We start from the raw sequence: 18,356 nt of genomic DNA on the forward strand, positions 1-18,356 counted from the left end.
AGACAGAGTTTCACTCTTGTTGTCCAGGCTGGAATGACCTCAGCTCACCACAACCTCCACCTCCCAGGTTCAAGCAATTCTTCTGCATCAGCCTCCCAAGTAGCTGGGATTACTGGAATGTGCCACCATGCCCGGCTTATTTTGTCTTTTTAGTAGAGACAGGGTTTTCTCCATGTTGGTCAGGTTGGTCTTGAACTCCTGACCTCAGGCAATCCGCCTGCCTTGGCCTCCCAAAGTGCTGGGATTATAGGTGTTAGCAACCGGGCCTGGCCCCAGCTTACTTTTTTATGACTTGTCATAAACTTCACCTTTAGGAAACCATCTAAATATTACAGAATCACTTAAATATTTTGACTTTTGTATATTAGCTGTCTGATAAGGTGATATTTAACTTCTCAGAGTTGTCCTGAAACTGCCTTCCTTAGGTGTGCAGGGCTTCCCTTACGTTTCTATTCATAGGAGCTTTAATCCGATAACAGGACTAGGTCCCTTAGTTCATGCTGATCAGAATTTTGAAAGTCTTCATTTTCTGGAAGATTGTAATGCTTCAGGTTCAGCCTGATGACCCGAGAGATAACAATCAGCTTCCTAGCTATAGTTTCCTCTTAATTTTGTTTGTTTGTTTGAGACAGGGTGTCCCTCAGGAGGCTAAGGAGGAGAGTCGCTTGAACCCTGGAGGTAGGGATTGTGGTGAGCCAAGATCGCATCACCGCATTCCAGCCTGAGTGACAAAGTGAGATCCTGTCTCAAATTTAAAATTTTTTTTTTTTTTTGCAGAGATGGGATCTCCCTATATTGCCTAGGATGATCTTGAACTCCTAGACTTAAGCAATTCACTCACCTTGGCCTCCTAAAGTCCTGAGATTACAGGTGTGAGCCACTATTTGTGCCCAGCCCACTATTTTTAATATATAGAAATCTGAGAGCCCCTTTCTTTTCCCCATGTGCTATCCCAATCAAGTCTGAGCCATCCACAACAGATCAGTGGAAGCCAGTGAAAGTCTAGCACAAGCCAGGAATGGTGGTGTATGCCTGTAGCCCCAGCTACTAGAAAGGCTGAGGTGAGAGGGTTGCTTGGGCTCAGGAGTTCAGGCTGCAGTGACCTGTGGTTGTGCCACTGCACGTCAGCCTGAGTGACGGAGTGAAACCCTGTCTAAAAAAAAAAAAAAAAAAGTCCAGCACAGTAGTCCAGCAGGGAGGGGCTTAGGCACTGTGATCTTTGTGGGGTGTGAAGTTTCCATGAAGTACCTCCTTTTGACCCAGGCAAAGGGGAAACTTCCTCTGATCCTGCACTTGGTAAAACTTTTCCTGTCACAAACATACAGAAAAGTAAATTTAAAGAATACATGGCTACAGCCTGGACACGGTGGCTCACACCTGTAATCCCACCACTTTGGGAGTCCGAGGCAGGGGAATCACCTGAGGTCAGGAGTTTCAGACCAGCCTGACCAACATGGTGAAACCCTGTCTCTACTAAAAATACAAAAATTAGCCAGGCATGGTGGCAGGCGCCTGCAATCCCAGCTACTCGGGAGGCTGAGGCAGGAGAATAGCTTGAACCCCGGAGGTCGAGGTTACAGTGAGCCGAGATTGTGCCATTGCACTCCAGCCTGGGCAATAGAGCGAGACTACATCTCAAATGGCTACAAAACAAAAACAAAAACAATGAACAATGCATACTTATGGTTGCCTCTGTCACTTTGTCCCTTAGGACTTGGTACTCAGTTCTGACCAGAAACTCTAATCATCTGCCCTGGAGATCAACATCTTCCAGGCTCTAAGGATATGCTCCTTCTCATTTGTCATGCTGTGACCTGAAAACAATAGGCAACTGTGTTTGAATGTCATGAAGATTTTGGAGTTGTGCTGCAGTTGACATTTGAAATGGAGACTACTTTGGAGGGCAGGGAGATTTTGAGTAATGGAAAGTTTTTTACCTAAGAGAGAAAAAACAAATTATCAAATCCTGTCTTTCTGATAATGGGAATGCAAAGAATTCTTTTATTTTTTTTTTTTTTGAGACGGAGTTTCACTCTTGTTACCCAGGCTGGAGTGCAATGGCGCTATCTCGGCTCACCGCAACCTCCGCCTCCTGGGTTCAGGCAATTCTCCTGCCTCAGCCTCCTGAGTAGCTGGGATTACAGGCACGTGCCACCATGACCAGCTGATTTTTTGTATTTTTAGTAGAGACGGGGTTTCACCATGTTGACCAGGATGGTCTTGATCTTTTGACCTCGTGATCCACCCGCCTCGGCCTCCCAAAGTGCTGGGATTACAGGCTTGAGCCACCGCGCCCGGCCCTGCAAAGAATTCTTGAATAACTAAGTAGCCTGCCATGAGTAATGAAGAAAGCATATTCATTTTCTTGCATGTCTTTATGTTCTAATTCCTGGTTTCAGGGGCATTCATTATGTTGAAATAGATTTGATCTAAACAAGATATGAGATGCTCTACAAGAGTGAAGTGAAATAATAGAAGGTGCTCAAGTAGGCCGGGCGCGGTGGCTCAGGCCTGTAATCCCAGCACTTTGGGAGGCCGAGGCGGGTGGATCACGAGGTCAAGAGATCAAGACCATCCTGGTCAACATGGTGAAACCCCGTCTCTACTAAAAATACAAAACATTAGCTGGGCATGGTGGCGCGTGCCTGTAATCCCAGCGACTCAGGAGGCTGGGGCAGGAGAATAGCCTGAACCCAGGAGGCGGAGGTTGCGGTGAGCCGAGATCGCGCCATTGCACTCCAGCCTGGGTAACAAGAGCGAAACTCCGTCTCAAAAAAAAAAAAAGAATTTAACACTGATTCATTACTATCACCTAATCCAGACTCCAGTCAAATTTCACTGATTGTTCTGACAATATACTTTGAACAAAATAAATACAAAGCCTTCTTATTTCCCTTTTTCCTTTCTTGTCCAGGATGCAATATGGAATCACACACTGCATAAAGTTGTCATGTCACTTTGGTCTCTTTCAGTCTGGAATATTGTTTAGGTTTTCCTTATCTTTCATGATCTTGTCATTTTTGAAGAGTACAGGCCAGTTACTTTGTAGAATTATCGAAATCTGGGTTTATGTGTAGTTTTATCATGATTAGATTTGGTTGGTACATATTAGATAACTATTTTAGATTAGATTATGTAGGAAATGCTTTTATATTTTTCTCAGTGCCTCAGGAGGCATGTACTTTGAATTTATTTTTTCTTTCCTTTTTTTTATTTTGTAGAGACAGGGATCTTCTTTTTTCACCAGGCTGGTCTCGAACTCCTGGGCTGAAGTGATCCTTCTGGCTCAGCCTCCCAAAATGTTGGGATTACAGGTGTGAAACTATAATGTTAATTCATCCCACTATTAGTGATTTTTAACTTTTACCACTTGAATAAGGTGCTGTTGGCTGAGGGTGCCGGACAATTACCCCCTAGCTCCTGGTGTCACCAGCTGCACTGGCTGAGCCAGCCATGCTAGCCACAAACCCCTGGTGGTGATCAAGGGAAATGGGTGTACATATTTTTTATTTTGCCATTATGGATTTATAAGGTAAGAAGGAGGAGGATAAGGAAGATAAAATATATTTAATTTAACATGTTATTTGTTTCATAACTTATTTTTTTGGATTTTATTTTTTATAGAGACAGGGTCTCACTGTTTCCCAGGCTGGTCCCGAACTCCTAGGTTTAAGTGATCTTTCTGCCTTGGCCTCCCAAAGTGCTGGGATTACAGGCATGACCCACCACATCCAGCTTGCTTCATGACTTCTAAATATTCAGATGAATGGTATGTGGGTCTTCCTATGAACCCTTGCCCTAAAACATGCAAAAGTTAGGAGTAGGCCTGTTTCCAGGCAGACTTTCCTTCCTGATACTTCTGCCTCCAATGTAAGCAGGGCTTGACCAAGATATGTAGTACCTTTGGTAGGCTAATAACTTGATAATCCACCAAAATGAAGGTTTTTAAATATTTTTTACAAATACGAATTGAATACCTCTTTCTTTACACTTTTATTTATTTTTATTTTTATTTATTTATTTATTTATTTATTTATTTATTTTGAGACGGAGTTTCACTCTTGTTACCCAGGCTGGAGTGCAATGGCGCGATCTCGGCTCACCGCAACCTCCACCTCCTGGGTTCAGGCAATTCTCCTGCCTCAGCCTCCTGTGTAGCTGGGATTACAGGCACGCACCACCATGCCCAGCTAATGTTTTGTATTTTTAGTAGAGCCGGGGTTTCACCGTGTTGACCAGGATGGTCTCGATCTCTTGACCTCGTGATCCACCCGCCTTGGCCTCCCAAAGTGCTGGGATTACAGGCTTGAGCCACCGCGCCCGGCCCAATTCTTTACACTTTTAAAGGCAGCTCTGCAAAAATAGAATCATATTTCCTGTGAGAAGTGTTTTAAGTTTTCTTTTCTAGAGCTCTGTTGACATCTGCCGTAGTGGACTGTGTTTATTTTTTCTATTATACAAGGAATTACAAGTTGGAATCAAAGGTAATTGGCATCATAATTCTGATTTATTCTAGAGGCAGTGTTTTGGAGTCATTTAACCCTGTCATCCTGGTTGGCAGTCCCTTCTCCCAGTTCGGACGGTGAGAAGCTGATACTCTGCTAGGTGCTGGAGAGGCAGAGGTGGACCTGATATCAGGGCCCACCCTCAGAAAGTTGACAGTCTATGGTAGGCTGAAGCTGATACAAAGCTTGGGGCTCTCAGGGAAGGCTCCTTGGGTGTGAGGTGGGAGGGTGGGTCCCCTATGCTCTTGGACGAACAGTCCAGAGAGGGCTAGAGGGCTCCCAAGCAAACTTGTCCTATTTAACTTTATTTTTTTTCCTGCTTAGAAAAGTAAAATATGTTTGTTATGAAGACAACAACAACAAAAAACGCAGTAGCAAAGAAAGTGAAAGGCTCCAGTAATCCTCTCGGCTCCTCTTCATGGCCCGGATCCTAGGCAATCCTGTGCCCAGAGCGTTGGAACCTTGAGAGCTTGTGACAAGGCAGACAGGTATTGACCCTCCTGCCAGCAGGGGGCGGAACACAAAACGTCTTGTGGCGGACACACTCTCTCTTCCACACGTCAGTTACGTGACAGTCGGCGTTACATACTGCGCCTGCGCAGGGGCTGTGGCCCTTTTCCCCCCCTAGCGCTGCTGGGCCTGCAGGTCTGTGTTGAGCCGCGGACGCAGGTCTCTGTTCCTTAGGATGGTGAGTGGATGCTTCGATCTCGGGACTCTAAATGCACAGAGGTTCCCTTTTCTCGCTCGCACGCCAGCCTAGGGCCCGTCTCGTGCGTCGCAGGGACCGGATGGCATTAGATTGCTGGCTCTGACTTGGTCTAGCTGCAGCTCCCAGCGTGGCCTTAATGGCTGCCGCCCGGTGCGCGAACTTCGGGGGGAGGGGTTTGCGAAGAAGGGTAGCGTGAACTTAGACGGCGGGTTGGGGAGAAGTAGTTAGTTTAGTAGGCAGCCTGCATGGGGGATACTGCTGGCTAGTGTGAGGGGGCACTGGCAAGCGGCGGGGCGGGAGAGGTCACAGGCAATCGACCTCAGCCTAGCTGGAGAACGCCGGAAGGGAGTCGGGCTGCAGGTCCTCGGGCCCCGCTCGACCTCTGAGTATCGAGTACTTTTTGGGTTTTCCGGGAGAACGTCGGAGCCGGCAGTTTTTTAGGAAGCCTGTGCCCGTGGGCCGAGCAAGTGGCTTTTAAGCCAAAATTGTCAGTGGTGCTTGGAGGCAGAGGTGTCCCTGGGCCCCGGAAGCTCCTTTAACGTGGAATATGTGCCTCCTGCCTCTTCTTCTAGAGTCCGTTGCCGGATCAGTTTTTAATTACTGGGGTAGGGCCCCAAAGGTGGAATGAAATGTTGATTTAGCTGGTGGGGGAACAGTGCTGTTTTAGCGAGGAATTATTGATGAATGTGCTCTTGCCCATTTAAGCTTTGTGGCAGGTAATTTAGGCTTTTGAAAAGCATACGTGGGGCGCGAGAGAAGTATGTAGTAATGTGAGGCTAGGTTTTCGAAGTGAGACAGAGCATGTTCCGAACAGACTGACATTTGGTACCACTGGCTGTTGTCTAGAGCAGTGCTTCGCAAAAGTTTGACACAGTTATTGGTGCTGCTCCTCGAAGAAACAAGTACAGAGACTGAGAGTAAGCATTTAAAAACTTTTGGAAGCAATGTAACAATTTTATGCCTGTTAAATGTAATAAATTGGGGCCTGCATTTTGTATGCTTGTTTCTTTTATTCCGTATTTCTCTAATGATTCACTTTTATTGTGTTTTATAAAACTATCAGTCTGTGACATGGAAAATAGGGGAAAAGTAATCTTGACTCTAGTCGCTTGTGAAACATGGGATTCTACAAGTGACAACTGTCTGTTTCAGCTCTGGAAGTTCAAGTGTTATTTTGTTACATGGTTAATTCATGTCAAAAGTATCACAGACTAAGACATCAAAGTTTTAATAACATTTTTTTTTTCTTTAAGGGGTTTGTTAAAGTTGTTAAGAATAAGGCCTACTTTAAGAGATACCAAGTGAAATTTAGAAGACGACGAGGTACTGTCATCTTTTTGTGTTTACAATATTTATCTGCTTTGCAGTAGACTATCCTTTCTAAAAATTTTTTTTTCTTTAGAGGGTAAAACTGATTACTATGCTCGGAAACGCTTGGTGATACAGGATAAAAATAAATACAACACACCCAAATACAGGATGATAGTTCGTGTAACAAACAGAGATATCATTTGTCAGGTAAGTTGTATTCTAGACAGAAGCATTCCCCTTTTTTCACTGCAAGAAATTGTGCTTGGGAAGCAAAGCATATGGTGTATGTGTTAAAAGGGCTGTCAGGCACCTCCAAAAGCATTCAGTGAATTATTCTTTTCCTTTTAGTAGGTCTAGAATTGGAGCCTGGGAAATTGGTACTTAAAAACACACTTGGTTGGGCGTGGTGGCTCATGCCTGTAATCCCAGCACACTTTGGTAAGATTGCTTGAGCCAGGAGTTTTGAGATCAGCCTGGGCCATATAGTGAGAGTTTGTCTTCACAAAAACTATAAAAAAGTTAGCGGGCATGGTGGGGCACACCTGTAGTCCCAGCTACTCAGTCAGATGATTGAGCCCCAAGGTTGAGGCTGCAGTGAACTGAGCTCACACCACTGCCCTCCAACCAGGGCGACAAAGACTGAAACCTATTTTATGTGTATGTGTGGGGTGGGGAGATTAGAGGCAAGTAAGAAGTTCTTGCCCATCCCAATTCCAGTAGAAGAATTGGGTTTGTCCTGATTTTTCCTATATGACCTTATATGCTATTCAACCACTGAAGAGGTAGTTGTGAGTTAAACAGGGCTTTAAGATTATTCTGGTTATTATTTGAAATAGGGTTTTTTTTGTTTTGTTTTTTGTTTTTGAGATGGGGTTTCACCATGTTGGCCAGGCTGGTCTTGAACTCCTGACCTCAGGTGATTTGCCTGCCTTGGCCTCCCAAAGAGCTGGAATTACAGGCATGAGCCACCACACCTGGCCTGAAACAGGTTTTAATAAAATGTACAAAGGTGGCTCCCACATGAAAGGCCTTTAGGAGGTGGCAGTTTGCTCTTGTACTAAGAGCATTCTCACTGGACTCTGTAAGCTAGAATCTTGGCTTTTACAATTAGGAAAAATTCTGAGAGTTAAGATTTATCGATATTTTATAGCGGGTAGGCATACGTTTTCTGGGCAAATTAATTTGTTTATTGTGAAGGCAGTGTCTTCCTCTGTGTCCAGGTTCAGGTAACTAAATATTATGTTCCTGAGACTTCATTGAACTTAGTTATGTTTAGTTCAAAGGATGGTTGAAATAATTGGATATTCCTCTGTGACTTTTTAAGTACCTCTAGTTTATCAGTAACCCAGCTAAGAGTTTTCAGCATTTTAAGTGATACACATCTATATCCATCGATTTTTTTTTTATTCCTTTGAAGAGAAATGAAGACATAATGAGACAGTGAAAGCAATAGATTACTAACCTAGTTTTTCTCTTACTGTAGATTGCTTATGCCCGTATAGAGGGGGATATGATAGTCTGCGCAGCATATGCACACGAACTGCCAAAATATGGCGTGAAGGTTGGCCTGACAAATTATGCTGCAGCGTATTGTACTGGCCTGCTGCTGGCCCGCAGGGTATGTACAAGATGACTTTTATTTATATAGTTCATTTTCTGCAAGATGTTTGCACATGGATAAGATAGCCTCGCTTGTGCTTCAGGAGAGTGCCTGCTTCCAGTTTTCTGCCCTGTTTATGCATCTATCTAGGTCAGCTCTTTACAAAAAAATTTTCTGCAATGACACAGATCTGTAATTTGCTGTCCATTAGTTTTGCCACTAGCGACCTGCAGCTATTGAGCTCCAGCAGTATGTAAACTTGAATTTGAAAATCCACTTGTAGCTAGTGACTACTTAATTGGACAATGAAGACTCAATGCTACTCAGATACATATCTTCTGAATGTTGGCAGACATTGAAAACACAGATCTGTGGGAACTCCACTCTAGACCCTCTGGAATCTGTATTTTGATAGTATGTACCATGCCTGTAATCCCAGCACTTTGGGAGGCCAAGGTGGGTGGATCACTTGAGGTCAGGATTTGAGACCATCCAGCCAACATGGTGAAGCCCTGTCTCTACTAAAAATACAAAAAATTAGCTGGGTATGGTGGCAGGCACCTGTAATCCCAGCTACTGGGGAGGCTGAGACAGAAGAATCACTTGAACCCAGGAGACAGGTTGCAGTGAGCCGAGATTGCGCCATTGCATTCCAGCCTGGGCAACAAGTGAAACTCTGTCTCAAAAAAAAAAAAAAAAAATTGAGAATTTTAGTGTTTTGGAGAGTGGTCATTGATGGGAAGATTCATTTTTGTTTTAAACATTTTTCCATCTGGGTGGCAGTGTTTCCTGTATATGCTTTACTTTGCTGGTAGATGAAGATGAGATTTTTGCCTTATTTTTATTATCTCAGTTTCTGACTTGATTTGCAATGGAATTATTAAGCATATGCATCGAGGTTGACACAACCCACCCACATCATTGGTTATAAACATGTTTGAGTGGAGGGATCGTTGTCATGATAAATGAGAACAATTTGGTGCAAAGGCTAATTACTTGTGGAACAATAGCTAGGAGACTGTACCAGCAGACGAGTGGTGTGAGCTAACATAATGTAGTTGGAGAATAGAGCCACAAAAGATGTTTCTTTTGCCCAGGATTCTACCCCTAAAATTTTATTCCAGATTAAGTTAAACTACATGTTATGACATCAGGTATTTAATTGATGAATTATTCTAAACAAATATGACTGGATAAATGTGGAGATTACTCCCCCTTGAGTAAGTATAACAATCAAATTTATGCATTCTCTGATTGCTATATAAGTCAAATGTCAACATGTAGCAAAGATGCAGAAGTCATAAGACAAAATTGTTTCAGGTGAAATTGAAAGTCTTAAGTTTTTTTAATGGCATTTAAAAATTTATGACCAAGTGGATCTGGTGAAAGGGGTAGGTGTGGAAGGAAAATTTTTTTTACATATGTCAGTGGTCCTTATGGTTATGACATAAACTATTTTAATTTTAGAGCAGTTTGAATAATCCAAATGGGCATTTACACTGGTTTCTTTAAAAGCTTCTCAATAGGTTTGGCATGGACAAGATCTATGAAGGCCAAGTGGAGGTGACTGGTGATGAATACAATGTGGAAAGCATTGATGATCAGCCAGGTGCCTTTACCTGCTATTTGGATGCAGGCCTTGCCAGAACTACCACTGGCAATAAAGTTTTTGGTGCCCTGAAGGGAGCTGTGGATGGAGGCTTGTCTATCCCTCATAGGTAAGAATACTATTAAAGACCTTGGTGCCTAGACTCTGGTACTTCCCTATTTTTAACTGGTTGTACTGTGGAAATAACCAAATTAAAGTAGCTAGCATTCATTAAACGCCTGCTGTGTGATAGGTACCATGCAGGATGAACCTGGTAAGGCAGGAAGGAATTATAGCCCATTTTATAAATTAAGAGTCTGAGGCTCACAATTATTTGTCCAAGTTTTTTGAGCCAGCTAGTGAAAGAGATGGGATTGAAACCACTACCTTTTGCATATGACTTAATTTTTATTAGAAACGAGCAACTCTGTCCTCTTTCCCCATGTACTTTTTTTCATTCAGAATAAAAATTTAACTGAATTATGCAAAAAGATAGATCTAGAATTTTATAAGGAGTTTGAGGAAAAGGCTTATGAAAGATTTCTAAACCTGCTGCAACTAGGAATAAGATTGTAGTCCATTTTGGGAAGTTAAATAGGTTAATTTGTGGTTCCATTGGTTTGAGTTAATGATTTTTTTTGTTGAGTCCACGCATCTTGATTTATTAACTTCTTAGGAATATTTTAGCATTTGGTGATTTTAACAACCAAGAAATAGTAATTTTTGGTAAGCTTAAAAATAACAACCTAACTGAAATTTTGCTTTTATGATGTGGAGGTGGGTGGGGGCAAGTATATCAAGAGCATTCTCACTTGACAATTTCATTACCTGTGATCTTGGACAAATCACTTATTCCCATGTACCCACTGAAAATTAAAGGATTTAGGGGATAAGTTTTGAAACTCCTTCCTGTGCTGATATGCTGGATAACTAATTTTGTAGTGGTAGAAAGCCTTGGTGTAGTGGCTTTTAAAGGTGTTTTAGCATGAATTTGTTTTCTGTCCTGGAATTCAGAGATGAGCTGCTGAATGATGATATCCCACTAACTGAGCAGTCAGTAATTGGTCCTTTGGTTGCATATGATGCAATAATTGTTTCAAGACGGGACTGATGGCAGCTACTGAAGTAAATTCTTACTAGTAAGCTAAATGAGATGAGTCTATACTAAAATATGAATAACTTTATTTCAGTACCAAGCGATTCCCTGGTTATGATTCTGAAAGCAAGGAATTTAATGCAGAAGTACACCGGAAGCACATCATGGGCCAGAATGTTGCAGATTACATGCGCTACTTAATGGAAGAAGATGAAGATGCTTACAAGAAACAGTTCTCTCAATACATAAAGAACAGCGTAACTCCAGACATGGTAAAACATTTACCTAAAAAATGCCTATATTGGTTAATTTATAGAAATAGGTTTATTACTTGTTTTTCGGGGAGGTAATATTATATAGATTTGTTTCAGGTTAGTGCTGAGCCAAACTTGTCAACATGCTTTTAGTAATCTTTTAGATGCTCAAATATGGGGGACTTTAGCTTCTGAAGATTTGGCTACCTTTTATGCTTTGGCTGTTCTATGTTTGTAGATGTCATTCCTGTAGTCATAGTTGTAATCTGCTTTGTTTGATAGGAGGTGCTAGATAATAAACTTCAGTAATGTTGATACCATGGGAGAGGAAAGCTCTTCATAGCATATATGTGCTATATTCTGGACTTTGCAATTATCTCAGATACGTACACAGGAAAGGAGATTTGGTCATTGAGTCTACATGGTGTTATAGCAATGAGGGGAGCCATGTTTGCAACAGTGAGTCACAAAGTGCTGGGCTTACAGATGAGAGCCATCTTTTTTTAACAAAAAAGACCCAGGTTCTTTTTTGTTACTGTGTAGTAGCTTCTATTTTGGCATAGCTATGGCTAGGAAAATTTTAAAAAACAAGAGTTGTAGTTGGGAAATGACCACTTTCTGTTATTTTTGTGCTTTGGACACAGTGTAAGATTAAACGAGTTTAAGTGAGGAAAAGAAAAGTTGGGTATTTTTTTTTCCTTCCTATTCCTAGGCCAGAGTTTTTTTTTTTTTTTTTTTTTTTTTTTTTTTTAAATCAGTAATGTAGGTGCATGTTATTTTTTACTGTATTATATTTCTTTGTTACTTATGACTTCATCCTGTTAAAGATGTCATGTACCTTTGGATCATGATCCTACTTGTTCTGCAAAATTTACTTCTTAATCTATATCTTGATGTAGTCATGTTATACTTGCTCAGAACTTTAGACTCTCAATTTGTGCTTTCAGATGTTTATTTCCTAATGGCTTCCTGTATACATGCTTTCCTTCAGCTAGACTACTTTTTGGCTAATGTATTTTTCCACTTGGCTCATTAACTATCTACAGTGGCCTCTCTCCTCTGTACCTGCTGAAATCGTCTGCAGACATCTGATGTGTCTCCAACAGGAAGTGGTCTTTGCCTGAATTCATGGCATTATCTACATGTCTACTTGTATGACGTCTTGGAAGGAACTGGGTTGCTTAGATTTGTGGAATGATTATATATGAAGTCATCAAGTGGATTTATTAAATATTTGTTAGTGAACAGCTATAATAGAGTGCTAAGAGGTAGGAAAATTAACTTTCAAAATGGATATAGGTAGTTGAGGTTTCAAATGCAATGAGCAGTTTTGCATTATTTTCCTCTATTAATAAGCTTTATGCAAGTGAATGTAGTAATCACATCTGCAAATTTAATGAATAATTTTAGAGACCTGGATTACTGTGACATAGTCTGTAGTGGGCTATAATTTTTAGGTATTCAGAGTTGCAGTATTTTTTCCCCCTGGTGAGTTTTAGAACAAAATTGCCCTGGCCAGGTGTGGTGGTTCATGCCTGTAATCCCAGCACTTGGGAGGCTGAGGCGGGCAGATTACCTGAGGTCAGGGGTTTGAGACCAGCCTGGCCAACATGGTGAAACCCTGTCTCTATGAAAAATACAAAAATTAGTTGGGCGTGGTGTCTCACGCCCGCAATCCCAGCTACTCGGGAGGCTGAGGCAGGATTGCTTGAACGTGGGTGGCGGAGTTTGCAGTGAGCGGGGATCACGCTACTATACTCCAGCCTGGGCAACAGCAAGACTCCATCTCAAAAAACAAGCAAATGAAAAATTGCCCAGTAACATATCTGATCGGTTGGCTTTTCAGGAAAACTTCAGACATCATAGTGGTCCTAGAGGCCTTATAGGAAAAGTTTAGGCCTCTTTCTGGCTTTCTAGAGGCTTTTCGGGAAAACTTCAGACCGCTTTCTTGTCCTAGAGGCCTTGTATTACCACCAGATACTAGGGATAGGTAGTAGTCAAAGACAGAAGAGGTCTTTGGTACATAATGCTGGGAATTGCTTTAAAAGGCCTATGAGATAAAGATGGAAAAAAAAATTCTGGGGAGTATGGGATGACACATGAATTTGCTTGTTGGCCTGTGTCCAGTTTTTGGTCCCAGTTAAGCTATGTCAGTATTGTGACTCTTGGTCCCATACGTTCATCATCTTAATACTTTTGGCATGTGTTCTTGAATGAAAGATTTTAGACCAGCCAATATTTAAGATGAGAAGTGCAGTATTTGTTTCTGAAGACAAAAATTTGATTTAGAGTGACTCAAGTGTGGCTGAATTTCTCAGAAGTATATGCAGGTTTTTCTTTCTTTTTTTCTTTGGGGGGGGTGGGGGGGTGGGGTGTGTGTGTGTGTGTGTGTGTGTGTGTGTGTGTCAGGCAGGATCTTGTTCTGTTGCCCAGGCTGGGGTGGCAGTGGCACAATAGCTCATTGTAACTTCAAACTTCTGGGCTCAAGCAACCTTCCCACCTCAGCCTCCCAAGGTAGCTGGAATTAGAGGTGTACACCACCATGCCCTGCTAATTTTTTTTTTTTTTTTTTGAGACGGAGTCTCATTTTTTGCCCAGGCTGGAATACAATGGCGCACTCTCGGCTCACCACAACCTCTACCTCCTGGGTTCAAGCGATTCTCCTGCCTCAGCCTCCCAAGTAGCTGGGATTATAAGCACACAGCCCCACACCTGGCTAATTTTTGTATTTTTGGTAGAGATGGGGTTTTACCATGTTGATTAGGCTGGTCTCCAACTCCTGACCTTGTGATCCATCTGCCTTGGCCTCCCAAAGTGCTGGGATTACAGACTTGAGCCACTGCACCCAGCCTTCTAATTTTTTTTTCATTGTTGGTAGAGATGAGGTCTCATTCTGTCACGCAGGCTGGGGTGCAGTGAGCTGTGATTGTGCTGCAGCCTTGACCTCCTGGACTCAACGTAGCTGGGACTGCAGGTGCATGCTACCATTAATAATTGCCACCTGGCTGATGATTATTATTTTTTGTAGAGACAGGTCTCACTATGTTGCCAAGGTTGATCTCTCAAACTCCTGTGCTCAAGTCATCCTCCCACTTTGGACTCCCAAAGTGCTTGAGATTACAGGCATGAGCCACCACACCTGGCATGACTTTTTCTTGAATAAGATGGAGTTTTATGAATAGCAATAGTTCACATTACATAAGGCAAAAATTGGGAATTTGTTAGGAAAAGGTGAGTTACATTTAGAAATTAAAGTGTTTACCAAGATTGACTTAGTTTAGTTCCTTTTGAGAATCTGGCTTAGAAGGACAAAATAAGTCATGATTACCTTAATATAGTAGGGCATATGAAATGAAACCAAGTACTGTTTGCTTTCCTTTGTTTCAGATGGAGGAGATGTATAAGAAAGCTCATGCTGCTATACGAGAGAATCCAGTCTATGAAAAGAAGCCCAAGAAAGAAGTTAAGAAGAAGAGGTATGTCTTTTTTTTTTTTTTTTGGTCTTTACAAGAAAACAGGTTGGGAGTGGTTCTCCAGTGGCGTAGCTGTGCAAACTCGATCACTAGCTCTGCATGATGTGGCAGAAGCGAAGGGAACCAGGTTTGCGAAAGTAATTGTGGTGATAGAAATGTGTTAGCTTCAGACACTACTGAGGTGGCCCTTTCTATCCTAGTACAGTCTCAGTACTGGTTACTGTATTTTTTATTGGTTAACAAAAAGCTGCTTTTTGTTGATCTTTCATGTTTTCGGCTATCATGTCCATTCTTTGCACCCACCAGCCTACACTCTTTGCAACTACCATTCTACACTCTGCTTCTATGAGTTCCATTGCTTTAGATTCTACATACAAGTGAGAATATGAAGTATTTGGTTTTTTTGTGTTTGGCTTATTTCACTCAGCACAATGTTCTCCACTTCTGTTTCTCTCACAAATGACAGAATTTCCATCTTTTTTAAAGGTTGGGTAATATTCCATTATGTATATATATACCATATTTTTTTTATCCATTTATCTGTTGCTATTAATACATAGTGCTGCAGTGAACATGGGAGTGCTGATCTCTTGGACAAACTGATTTCAAAACTTTGGGCAAATACCTAGAAGTGGGGGTTGCTGGATCTAACATGTCTTCTATTTGACTTTTGGCCCTATACTAGTAGGACATGACAGAAGTTGGGGCTTGGGAAAGTTAGCTTAAGATCATACATGAGTAAATGTATTTGAACTTGGATTATTTAACCTCCATCTGATTGCAAAGTCTTAAATATTCTCTGTTAAAATTTTATTAACGTTAATTTTATTAAAATTAAATTTTTAATTGAAATATTCTCTATTCTCTTCAGTTATGGTTTAAACATAGATATATTCCTATCTTTTGTAGGTGGAACCGCCCCAAAATGTCCCTTGCTCAGAAGAAAGATCGGGTAGCTCAAAAGAAGGCAAGCTTCCTCAGAGCTCAGGAGCGGGCTGCTGAGAGCTAAACCAAACAAATTTTCTATCAGGATTTTTCAGATAAAGACAATAAACTTATGGACAGCAATTATATCTGTGTTAAGCTCTTATTCTTATGAACCTTATAGGAAATACCTGAAGTATTTTGTAAAAGCAAAGGAGTTGACAGGTTTTCTTCTCCAAGAAAAGAAGCGTAACTTTTTTAGTAAAAGTTGTTTCCAACAAAGTTCCCACTTATATTCTTGGGCTTCTATTTTACCTGCCAGGGAGTCATTATCACTAATGTTCTATGATGTACAGCTTTCCCTAAAAATCTGGCAAGCAACAGACCAACCATTACTAGGAAATATTTCTCCCATCCATTTATTATAACCAGATGATTAATGGGAAGAAAAAGTAACTTAAAGCAAACAAAACAGGTGCTAATCCATGGCTTTGAAGGAAAGTTTTGAGAGAAAGCTGTCCAGTGAAGGTCACATAGATTTTTAACACATCCATTTGACCTAGGTGAAACCTTTGAGCAGAAAATACTGGATCTTTTCTCCAAAAGATATTAATTTTATGGAGATGTTGAAAGGTAACATGCCAAATCTGAGTATACATGTGAAAATAACATGGAAGAGGAGCAAATATTAAACCTTGTATATCAAGTTTGCATGGGGGGAAAAAGGTCAGATGAATAAATTTACATGCCTCTTTAAGAAATAGCCCTTTGGCCCACATGATATACTATTATTTGAAAATGGAAAGTTTTAGTCTTGCACTTATAGTCCCACTTTGACATAGCTCATAATTGGCATGTGTGGATTTTGAATGGGCCTTACGATGTCAGTTTTGAAGGGCTCAGTCAGCTGTCTGATACTAAGATGGGCCCTTTGAATCTTTAAGAAAGTTCATTTTTCAGTCACTAAAATTGGTATATTGTCAAGTATAAGATTTGAAATAAGCCACTTGAAACATTGTGAAGCTACACATAACAGCTGATGTCTGAATGAGGTTAAAAATTGTGTTTAAGTCTATAATACAATAAACCATGCTATTAACCCAGCATCTGTTTACAAAGGAACAAGTTTAACCTGCTTTGCAGTCTTAATTTCTGTTAATGTGCAAACTTTACCATGCTAGATGTCAGTAAATTTATAAATTTTCTTGTTGAACAGCAGCTTCAATGCAAACACAATGTTTCCAGCACTGGTATTTTGGCTACGGTAAATCTACAAATCAGTCACTATTAATGTTTATGGAATGAGGCTTTTCACAGCATTGGTTTTTAAAGTCAGTCAAAATAGTTGCACGATGAATGTACTTGGGCGATGTAATGGGGCTTCTAAAAGGGTAGGAATGACATCTTAGGGACCTGTTGATCTTACACCTCCTGCCATTACTTCAGTAATCACACACTGATGGCTTTTCAGGCCTGATGGGGCAAGAGTTATGTGTAACTGGCAGGAATCCGAATCAAGCCATTTTTTTTTAAATAGTCAAAATTGTTCTTTAAAATTGGCAGGTTTCTTACAATGGTAATTATGTCCAAATGAACTAAGAATCATTAGTGTAGGAAATTTTCTTCCACAGTAATGTTTTTAAGTTATTTAGTATCAAAGAATGTTCCATTTCCATTTGATTTGCTGTGACTTTCAGAGCAATACAAGAATAAAGCTGCTTTTCTAATTCTTCACGAATTTCACTTGGAGCACCACGCAGTAGGTAGTCTTTGAGTAACTGACAAGCTTTTGCCAAATTTGGTTGTATCACTTCTGAAGTACACTTCATTGTACTCTGATCACAGCTAGTTCTACAATCCGTGCCATAGACACAGTCCAAATCAGACTTACAGTGACGATCCTTAATAAGTTCTTTCAGGTTTGTCTCTGGCACAATTTTTCTCATATCAACCATTTTCAAATCATACTTATCATTATATCCTAGGTTTTTGGCACTGGTATCACACATGAGGAAATTTCCATAGGGGCCATGAAAAACATCTTCCACAAATTCCAAAAGTCCTATGGCTATTTTTGCCTTTCTAGGCCATGATGGTGTGAACAGCTGATCCATGCTTCTTCTGAACCCAGATGGAATAAAAAGTTCAATGACCCAAGGGAGGCTTATTCCATAAAGAGAGGTATATTCAACACTTTCCATCACATAGAGGTCACCACAGAATCCCATTAATTTGGGGGTATGTTCTTTATCTTGAAGTATCACCATAAGAAGAAATTCATTTAGTTGAAGAAGTGCCCATGCTGACTTTGCTTCTCCCAAGGAAACCTGGCCATCTTTGTCTCCATCAGCCACCGTCAAGATGAGATTAACCAGTTCAGAGAGGTTTCCTTGGTCACCCAATTTTGCCTGTCAAGAATTTGGCTAATTATATAGAAGGAATGAAAAATATCTCCCATGCAACATACTAAGTTCCTTTATGGGCACTATTACCAGAAGTAATCTTGCTCCTGAATCCCCATGAAGGAACTTAATGTATTATATCTCCAAATATTTGTGAAGCTTCTTAAGTGACTAGAACCTTGCTTTATGTAATTGTAGTAAAACCCACTTTAATATACTTGTCTATTAGGAAATGGCCATTCTAACACCCCTATCCCCTTCTGACCCTTTAGATAGTTAACCAACAAAGTAATTATTCCTCATTCATACATTAGCAAACCACCCCTTCATATGTGGACTTGGAAAATTGTACTGTAATGTACTTATATCAAAGTTAGAATAAGGGTCAACTAAAAATTATTTTCTCTCTCTTTTTTTTTTTTTTTTTTTAAGAGACAAGGGTCTCACTGTGTTGCCCAGGCTAGTCTCAACCTCCTGGGCTCGGGTGACCCTCC

The 18,356-nt window shown here is 41.0% G+C and overlaps 2 protein-coding genes and 2 non-coding genes across 6 annotated transcripts in view; 3 read left to right on the top strand and 1 right to left on the bottom strand.

Moving 5' to 3' along the window:
- The first annotated feature begins 5,095 nt into the window (after positions 1-5,095).
- On the top strand, positions 5,096-16,179 carry RPL5 (ribosomal protein L5). 2 transcript variants are annotated; one of them, XM_032247910.1, is made up of 8 exons: positions 5,096-5,193; positions 6,468-6,537; positions 6,617-6,732; positions 8,009-8,143; positions 9,641-9,843; positions 10,904-11,081; positions 14,454-14,539; positions 15,446-16,179. In XM_032247910.1, the coding sequence occupies exons 1-8, from the start codon at positions 5,191-5,193 to the stop codon at positions 15,543-15,545; spliced, it is 891 nt and encodes a 296-aa protein (XP_032103801.1). In that variant the 5' UTR covers positions 5,096-5,190; the 3' UTR covers positions 15,546-16,179. The 2 variants fall into 2 exon arrangements, with proteins under 2 accessions (XP_032103801.1, XP_032103800.1); XM_032247909.1 differs by having other exon boundaries at positions 14,451-14,539; positions 15,446-16,178.
- On the top strand, positions 10,737-10,831 carry LOC116530064. The gene has a single exon (XR_004259813.1). It is a non-coding gene; the product is annotated as a small nucleolar RNA SNORD21 (small nucleolar RNA).
- LOC116530065 lies at positions 14,611-14,743 on the top strand. The gene has a single exon (XR_004259814.1). It is a non-coding gene; the product is annotated as a small nucleolar RNA SNORA66 (small nucleolar RNA).
- Positions 15,866-18,356, bottom strand: part of DIPK1A (divergent protein kinase domain 1A) — a 121,780-nt gene continuing 119,289 nt past the window's right edge. The window contains exon 5 of one of the 2 annotated variants that reach the window (XM_032247906.1): positions 15,866-17,868. In XM_032247906.1, coding sequence (XP_032103797.1) covers positions 17,056-17,868 — 813 coding nt within the window. In that variant the 3' untranslated portion in view covers positions 15,866-17,055. The remainder of the gene's footprint in view (positions 17,869-18,356) is intronic. The other variant, XM_032247907.1, reaches the window with a different exon arrangement.

Source organism: Sapajus apella, unplaced genomic scaffold, assembly GCF_009761245.1.
Source record: "Sapajus apella isolate SASKATOON/1434 unplaced genomic scaffold, GSC_monkey_1.0 scaffold64, whole genome shotgun sequence".
Classification (NCBI taxonomy): domain Eukaryota; kingdom Metazoa; phylum Chordata; class Mammalia; order Primates; family Cebidae; genus Sapajus; species Sapajus apella.